The sequence below is a fragment of the Halyomorpha halys genome, unplaced genomic scaffold, assembly GCF_000696795.3.
Source record: "Halyomorpha halys isolate HHAL.00 unplaced genomic scaffold, Hhal_1.1 Scaffold832.1, whole genome shotgun sequence".
Lineage (NCBI taxonomy): Eukaryota > Metazoa > Arthropoda > Insecta > Hemiptera > Pentatomidae > Halyomorpha > Halyomorpha halys.
Window position 1 is genome coordinate 456,230 of NW_027113014.1, and position 10,185 is coordinate 466,414.

The window sequence follows — 10,185 nt, forward strand, 5'->3', positions numbered from 1 at the left end:
CGACAGGACTTTTTGAATGCCCTGGTATATTCGTAAAGATGACAAAATAAAGAAATAAGGAAGGGAACTCTATTAATATCTTAAGAAAGACTATGCTAGGAAAAAGTAGAAGAAGAAATTATTTGATCACTATATTTTGATTATAAATACAGTGAAACCTCTTCACAACGTCTGATAGATTTGTCTGTTGGTGAGAGGTGTCCGCTGAGAAGAAGTATTTGCTAATTAAAATTGAATATATTTATGTACAGAGTTTATTTACAATTTTTTGTTCTATTTATACACATAATATTTTAAAATTTTAAAATCAATTGATGAATAAACTATGCTGAGTTCTAAAGGACTCTTGTATATCAGTGTTTCTATGAATTTTAAAATTAAAATCAGGTTTGCTTGATATATATATACATAATGTTATCTTGCATTTTTAAATTTTATTGTGTTTAATATATTTTTTGTCACTTAAATTAACACTCATCATTTTTCTTTTTGTTTTATTATCTTAGTAATTTTAATATTTTTACAAATTTGTGGTTATTAATTGTGACAAAGGTATAGTTTTTATATTTTTAGTATTTTTGTGTTAATAAGTGTTGATGACAACACGTTAATGTTGATTGTTGCATTTTATGGATGTTACAGAATGCTAACCGATATGAAAAAGTAAAACATACGAGTATTTATGTTATGAGCCGCAATAAACTAAACAAATTTTACAGTATAGTTTTTTTTTTTTTTTACTTGAAAATGTAAACGGTGTATGTAATGACAATAATTATGATAATGATACTTTATTACATTTAGCCATCCAGTGGATAATAACGGATATATTATTGCAAAACCACAGCTATTTAGATAATAACCCTTCTCATATCACGTATTCTATTATCCTGTCACTGCTCATATTATCCGGAATTGACATTTTGCGTTTCCACTAGCTAGCTGGACAGGAAGGTAAATAATTTGAATGACAGTACATGAAAGTTCCTGAAAGTAGTCTCCGAAGGTCTTCAGTGTAATAGACGAGTTATGTAATTGTGGAAAATACGTCGATGTGTAATTGTTTGTGAATGTTTTGATAATAGTTCATGGGTTTAGATTGCAATAAAAATAACTGAGAGTAATGTTGAAACATTTTGATTATAAATAATAATAAAGGTACATATATGGAACTTTATTCTATACATATATTGAGATCCAAATTGCTTGAACAACGTGTACCGGTAAATGCTCTCCCTTTCGATATTTTAATAAAAAACTCAGAATATATCTAGCCCTCCATCATTTACTAATCACTATCATTTACTTAACAATGTGGAGCTACTGATTTATCTTTCGTTCAAGCACCATATATCTAAAATAACAATTTTCAAAGTAATTATGTAACAGGCGATTTATTATGTATAAATTTTATTTATTGAATTTTACTACTTTTCACTTCTTTGACACAAACCAAGTAAAAATGTAATTTTGTAACATTAAACTTAATTCTCGCCTGAAAAAACCACGTCCTCCGATATTTCCCGTCGTACCTTCTCCACCCTAAAGCGTTTAAATTATCTTCATCACCTTCGTCCTTTTGAAACCCGTAGACTCCTGGTTACTTCCTTAATATTCCTCCACTTTGATTATTGGTGTGTGATTTACGGGGGTCTTGAAGGAAAATTAAACAATTATTAAAACGATTAATTAATGGCTTCGCTCCTTCATTCGTAGTTCTAATTCCCCTTCAACCTTCAAATCCCGTATCTTCGACCACCTTCTGTCCACCCAATTCCGGAAGAATAACCATTAAAAGTTTCAAATAAGGTTTATATATTTTCTGTATTTAATGTTTTAAATTTTTTTTATACTTGTAAATATGTATATTAGCAGAAATTGTACGTTTTCCTTAATTATTTTTAGTTTAATTGTATTTGATTTTTAGGACTACATCTCGACAAACGACTGACATGGAATCCTCATACAAGACTAAAAAGACAAGAAACTGCTCGTAGATTCCGACTACTGTGACATTTACTAGACAAACGGTATATTGCCAATCCATTACAAAAGACTGATCTACATGACTATTATAAGGCCTATCTGGACATACGGAGTTGAACTTTGGGGCTCCACTAAACCATCAAATTCCGCCAGAATCCAATCCTTACAGTCCAAAATCCTTCGTAAAATCCTTAATGCTCCTTACTTTGTCACAAATCAAGTCATCCATCAGGACCTCAATATTCCATATGTTGCCGATTTGGCCAGAACCAGATACCGTTCCTTCCATAATAAACTTCTCAACCACCCTAGGCGTCTGAAAAGAAGATGGCCTCGAGTTCTTCTTCTCTAGAAATGTTATTGGAGTTCTATCATTTTATTTTATTCGTTGTATTTGATTTTTTATCATTTGTTTTTCCTTTTTATTGATCATCAGAAGAAAATCACCTATTTTATTTTATTTGTTCTAATATTATTCTATATATTCTGTAAATTATTATTGTTCATTTTCGTCTTTTCAAATTCATTATTTTCATTTATGACGTTTTATAATTTCATTTTTATATTGTATCTTACTCTCAGGCTCTAAAGCTTAATTTTGACACTTGTAAAATTATTCTGAAGGGATCAATCCTAGAATAAATTAAGAATATTATTATTATTAAACTTCGCTACCTCCACCCAAATATAGATGGTAGTAAATAACCTTTAGCTATAACTATAACTAGAAATCGGATTTTTGGAGTACCAAAATCGAAAAACATACAGTAAAAAACAAAAAAATTCTCAATATCTTACAGGAAAAAAACAACTGACGTAGAATTATATATAAAATGTCTATATCTTTCAAAAATCAAGTTTATTGCTTAAAATACTCACTTGCTAAATACTCAAAAATAAGACGTAAGACTGAAAAGGAAGTAAAAATTGCAACTACCGATTGCAGTCAGATGGAATAATGAAGGACTGGGGTAATGGAATCCGTTCTACTTACGACTTTATAATAGCAGTGTTGTTACAAAAGGATTTCTGGTTGTCTTCACCTCCTGCAGATCGCGACACAATTGTTTTCAAATGGTTTATAATTTAACTGAGTACTAATTGTTAGTCTCCTAACACCAGATATTATGTGATTTTTTCATTAATCTCAGGCAACTTTGTAAATGATTTTGTAAGTCTTCTTCTGTTCCTTTCTAGTGTGAAGAGGCCTCAATCCAACAATGCCAAGCCTCACGGATCTTACACAGTTCTTTCAAATGATGGAGTGACTTAGTTCCGAATCCATAAGTAGTTCTTTGAATCAGTTTAATCCTTTACGGGTGAAAAATGAAGTATCTAGCAGAAAAACCTTAAAATGAGCAAACTTGTATAGTAACCTATTTTTTACATGAAATATAAAACCAGTATCGACAGAATATCTTTTCCATGATTTGAATTTTACTCGAGGTTCGGCTAAATTTAAAAATACGATCTGTAACTATGACCATTCTTTTATGTCACAAATAAAATTAATATCATCTGCATATATGAGAGACAGGCCAAGTATCGTCCTCCTTTTACAATATTTATGGATTTCATCAATAAATATGATAAATAATAGTAGGCTCAGTATATCCCCCTGTTTGACATCTCTATTATTTGGAAAAGATTTTATTGTGGTAATGATCCATCTCTTGGGTGTCTAACGCATCCAAGAGTAAATGCTGAGTGTGGCGAATGAGAACAGAAAGATATCCAACTACAACCACCGAGATACTTGAGGTAGTGAAGGAATACAACTATTTATGGGCCGTAATTAGTAGCTTGGACAAGATATACGCTGAGAACTCGAACAGAATATCCTAGGCGAATCAGGTCTATTACCAAATTACCAGTAGTACCACCGGTCATCACTTAGTAGATAAGAAGATCAAAAACCTTCTGCCTACACGCACCTTTCTCCACCATAGGTGGACCATGCTGGACAGGCACAGCTGTAGCGGAAATGAGGTTCCTATGTAGTTAGAAAAACTAGGAGGTATCGCATTAAAATTGCAAGTATAAGAGAGCAGCTGCAACTTCCTGGACTCAAAACTACTATGGAAAGGCAACAGCTAAAGTCGTTTGGGAAGTAGCCAATTTTGAAACATTTGTTTGCACCAAACTCTGAATATTTAAAAAAAAAAAAAAAGGTTGACTAGCCAATAACTGGTGCGCTTACCCTATGCCACAAAGTTAATATATTTAGGCGTTGGTCCCATAGCGCTTCATTCGGAATATTGTGGATTTGGGGCAGTTAATATTTACTTCTCGACACTCCCACCTTGAAAGGAGAAGGAACCACCAGGTTCATTTGCCGGATCAGTCCCCCCCCCACCAGTTATCCAGTTATATATATATATATATCTAACTTGCATGTTGTCCCCCTAACTAAATTCATTAAAACCAGGAACATTCTTGAAGCCTCGGAGGAAATTGTCTCTGTTTGGATCCCGACCAAGGACAACTCAGCTATTTGCGGTCTCTTTAACGTTAATGACAAAACCATTTAAAATAAAAAATAAAAAAAAAGGAAAATTAGGATTTATTACATTTAAATAAACTGTTTTTACATTTTTAAATACAGTATTATAACCCAGATTATTATACAATTTCATATTTCGTTCGCAAGTTTTTTTCAACACGTAATTAAATATTCTTACATAATTATAGTGTTCAGGTCCAAATAGCCAAAGTTTATTTCTATATTTGGCGATAAATATCATATTCAGATGATTGTAATAGAAAATAAAAATGCAACATTGGTGATGAAATTTCAGATTAAAATCATAGATTCATCTTCAATGAACAAAACAATAATAATCTTATCGTTACACCAATCGATACGACATAAGATATTGGATGTTATTGAAACTTTTACCATAAAATCGAGTAATCTCAAGTTTACATCTACATCTTTTACATCATTATTTCTATGAAACTCGTTATATCAGTGTATAATTAAGTGTTCTTTTATATCCACTAGGACTTATCTTCGTCAATAGTTTTTTATTTTCTGAATTTCCACGATAGCTTTATCTAAAGTTATCTCTTGTCAAAAATGGGAACTAGATAAATATGAGAAAAAAAAAATCTAGAAAAGATTAGATGTTCAATATCTCAGTGTGAAGGATTTTGGAAAAATCCATATTTAACAACAAAATTCGCGAAAGATAATGGCCCGTGACAAACAACGAATGAAGAAACTGAATTTTTTAATAAATGTTTTCCTATTTTCATGAGTATTATGACAATATTCGGTTTTTACTTTAAATATCGTTTATTTGATACAAGTAACCATCTCTAATTGTTAGACATAATGTGAACTTGATAAATATAAAAGATGAAATGATTTGGCAATTAACTAATTGAGAAATATTTTCTCAGTGTGAAAACAAATACTGGGTAATTAGAGTCGTAATATATGTATAATGTATTATTTGAATTTAAATGATTTTAGAAAAATTAATATCTAACATCAAAACTCTCAGAAGGTCATTGCGAGTGACGAATAATAAAGAAACTTAATTTGTAAAGAAATATTTTCATGTTTTTAAGATTTTATTTTTTTTAGTAACTGCTTTTTACTTGTAAATTTGTTTATTTAAAACTCATCCACAAAGACCTTAACATTCCATTCGTTGCAGATTCAGCCCAAAACAGATTTTCATCTTTCCATTCCAAACTCCTTACCCATCCTAACCCATTAGTTCTTAATCTCTCATTCTTAACAATATCTGATAATCCTCCGAGGCATCTGAAAAGAAGATGGCCACGGGACCTTCTAATTTTAATTGTTGCTTGAAGTACCACCAATGGATGGTTTCTTCCCAAGATTTTTAAGTGTAAATGAAACATTCCACATATTTACTTGTTGTATTTATTATTTTGTATAGTTGTAAATTACATTAAATAATTAAAAATAAAATTTTAAAAATTATTTATTTGAAATAATCAACCATATTTTATTGTTAGATATAATGAGAACTAGTTTAATATCAAATATGAAAGAAATTCAATTAATTAAAGGAGAAATATTTTCTCAGGACGAAAACAAATATTCGGAAATATGAGAGTATTATAAATGTATAAAATACTATTTAAAAGGAAATATTTTAGAAAAATTAATATCCAACATCAAAATTCACAAAAGACAATGGCGAGTGACGAACAACGAACAAATAAACTGATGTTATAAATAAATCTAAAATGCACAGTTTAATTTATAACTGGTAAATCTAAAATTTATAAATGAATTTAAAATGAGGTGTTCATAGTTGGCCATAGATTGATATGACGAAATGGTCGGAGGTTGCGGTAATAAAATGAAGATTCCACCTGAACCCTTTGTTACATAGAAATGCCTATAGACATCATATTCCATTTTAACACCCAGCACGCTCTATTTAGATTTAGCAGAACTACTTTAAGTTTTATTCTAGTCCATAATATAAAATCCTCAATGCTCCTTACTTTGTCACAAATAAAATCATACCTTAATGTTACCTGTGTAACCGATCTAGCCCGAACCAGATATCACTCCTTCCATTATAAACTCTCTAACAACTCAAAACCCCTTGTTTCTAACTTCGCATCCTCTTTCATTCCTGATAATCCTCCGAGGCGCCAGAAAAGAAGATGGCCACGAGACCAGCTAATGTAAAATGTCATTAGAGTGCTACCAATGGGTAGTTTCTCTACACGTCTGTATAACTCTATTATAACTGAAATAAAACTAAATGTATTATAATGTACAGTTGTAAATAACAATAAATAAATATTTTAAAAATAGTCCATAATATGCCACAAAGGTACGGTAGAACTTTGAACAGTGAACTTACATCTCATGTACCTACAGTTGATGTTCTGTAAACAAAACCAGCAGTCTTGATTTGAACCCAATGAGGATATATTCTTTTACTTCCCTCACCTTAAAAAAGTGTACCTTACCCAAAAAACACATTATAACTAAGCTAATGTCATATAGATCGGATACTTACCTTTAGTTTTTTCAAAATATTATTTCTAACTTTTTTTTTTTCCTGCATACACTTTTGTCCAATTGGTAACTTTTCACAATGAATAACTTTTTTTTAGTCGAGAATTGTAAAATGAAAAAGCTCACCTTCAACTGAACTTTTTGATCTAATTACAGTTCTTATAGACAATGAAGATAGACGGGAAAAACCAGCGTCCAGTGAAAATAAAAAGACGAGATGTACGTATAATGGATAATTGCAAGAGTCAGACGTGGCTCATGTGAAATGTGCAATATTTTTTTATGTTTATCAAAAGCAAAAACTTCAATACCACTCTTATTATACTGTATTTTAATACAAGTAATGTTGTTTTTTAATAAACCAAGCAATTTTAATGTTACACCTAATATTTTCTACATTTACGTACATATTTATTTACTATGGATGGCCATAATTTCAACTATAAAACTAAATTCAGCTTTGTGGAAATTACAATTTATACTACTGATATTTATTTACAATATCGATTTCAATCACTAAAACCTTTATCTTCAATTAAGTACTCATATGCACAAATATGCATAATTTAGTCTTTCTCAAATATTACAGGAAATCGCATTACTAGATTTTTTTTACTCAATTTTTCCGTAATTCTGATACTTAATTTTATCATCCAGAATTGTTTTAACAAGATTAAAAAAAATTATGCATCAATGGGTTAAACGGAATATTCGCTTAACCTGATAAAGGCTTGAAATTCAGCTCGACACAATGAAATAAGTTTTAGATTAATGATTTATTATATAATTGTTTTAGAGTGGTTTATTTCATTATTAGCATACATTTATGAGGTGTATACATGAATGGGGTGTATGTATGATAAAAATACATATGTAATAAGAAAACAGTAATTATGGAATTAAAAAATGTTAAGTTATAAACAAATGAATTAAAATTGAATGTTAATTAAATTGTATTAAACGTAAATTAGTGATAAAAAATTATTTTTAATGATAAGGTGATAACAGAGTCCTAACCTGTTGAAGATAGGTTCTGTTATAAATGTTGAATATAAGTGAAAAAGAGGGGATTATTTGTATAAAAAAGTTTTTAAATTTAAGATATAAAAAGTTATGTGAGTAAGTAATCAATTTAAAAACAAATTTTTTTGAAGTTGTTATGATGTTATTTTAATATTTAATTTATTTTAAAGATGTGACATTAGCAATTAGACTGCAAATAAGATTTAAAAAAAAACAAGACATCAATATTTAAGGTATGGCCAAAGATATCACTTTGTAGTTAAGGAAATAATATAATTAATACAAAAACAAAAATTTTTTATAGGTTACCTCCTTGAAAATAGAGAATAAAAGTTGAGAGTAATATCAAGATCAAAATTGTGTATGCTAATAATGAAATAATTTTTGTTTATTTGTGTATTTTTACAGGCCGCTCCGCCAACAATCTCCTCCTCATGGAAATGAAATTATTCCTTCATCTAATCTATTTATTTATTTCAAACAATCATTTCATTTCAATTTATTTATCCATTAGTAGATTCTATCTATTAATTAATCTATCTAATGTATATTATTTATTCTTCTAATCTATTCATTCATTTCAACATGAATAAAACTGTTTAAATAATATAATTGAACGTAAAATTTATAAAATCAACCGTTATGGGTGATAAGATTATTCTCACTTTCGATAAATAATAAAAAATTCAAAGAATATAAATTATTATGTCAATACGTGATTTAAAAATTAAACCAATAAGGAAAGGACAACTTTTGAAGGAATACGATGGAGGCCTCACCGAGACATAGTCTGTGAATGAAATAGGTTAGTGCAATTGGAACTGTCGTTTGAAGGTCGGAGGTAATGTGATATAACTAACATGTTATCAAGGATGCACACTTACATGGTGTTCTTCTGCACGCACATGTTCACGTCGTTGAGTACTTGCTTGTGCCCAAAGGATTTCTTCGCATCCCTCACCTCTACCATCATGTCCTCAGCCTCCATGGTCGCCCTGTAAAAGAATTATTTTTATTACAGGTAATGTAGTAAATATATTAGTGAAAATGGAAATACCTATATATTACTTTAATTGTAAATAACTTTAATTAAATTAAGATCTGTACTTCTACAACCCTAGAAGGGTTAAGGTCCAGTACTTTGTAACGAAGTACTGTTACTAGACCAACGGTTGTGCAAGGAGGTGATTTGGTCAGAATCATGCTCGACCATCATACCCAACCTATGAGGCTAAATGGACTCCACAACCCACAGGGTTGACACATGGCTAAAGCCGTATTCGAGCCAGGACCCTTGGAATTAATAGCATCGTTCCTTACCACTGTGCCACCGAGCTCCCTCTTAAATGTGTTACAGCATAGTAATTAAAACTGGATGGGTCATTTTATATTTAAAAAAATTATTTATCTCCAAAAAGAATTCAGAACATAATATATTATTATTGCACTTCAGTTCAATTTGAGGGGTTATGGAGGTTCGCAAAACCTAAATAAAGTCCTCTGGAATTTTGATTGAAATATGCACATCCCAAAAAGGGCCTCTAGACACGACGAAACTTTGATTAAAATTCGCCCCGATTTTTATTGTATTCCAGCAAAATTTGAGGGGTTATGGAGAATCGCAAAACCTCAATAAAGTTCTCTGTTATTTTGAATGAAATGTGCACACCCCAAAAAGGCCTCGACACGACGAAAGTTTTAATAAAATTCGCCCTGACTTTTATTGTATTCCAGCAAATTTTGAGGGGTTTTAGATGTTTGAAAAACCTCACTAAAGCCTTCTGAACTTTAAATAATTTTAGTTGAAACGTGCACCCTCTTTCATGGTACTTTTATAGCCACAAGACGTCCGTAAGTATCGAACTTCTGCTCTTTCGATCAAAAGGGATCCGCTGAATGTGCCCAAATGTAGTACGAAACAAATATATATATATATATATACATACTACATTCTCGAAACATCTAAAGCCATGTTCAAGAGGATTTAATACAGATATAAAATATAAAAGACACCCCCTGCCATCTCTGATGCCTTTCGACACGAGGCAAAAGACAATTATTTTCGGATAAATACGACAAAAAAGAGTGAACATAGTCGTAATTAAAAAAAGAATATTTTCTATTATAAGGAAAAGTATTTTTTTTTTTTTTTTTTTTTT

General features: G+C 30.4%; 1 protein-coding gene across 1 annotated transcript in view; it reads right to left on the bottom strand.

Annotated features, from left to right (window-relative positions):
* The window catches only part of LOC106686513 (ABC transporter G family member 20), a gene marked incomplete at its 5' end in the record, with an annotated part of 38,244 nt that extends 29,223 nt beyond the window's left edge, over positions 1–9,021 (bottom strand). Inside the window, 1 exon segment of the mRNA XM_014429866.3 lies at positions 8,911–9,021. Within this exon segment, the coding sequence (XP_014285352.1) occupies positions 8,911–9,014 (104 nt within the window).
* Positions 9,022–10,185: the final 1,164 nt, after the last annotated feature.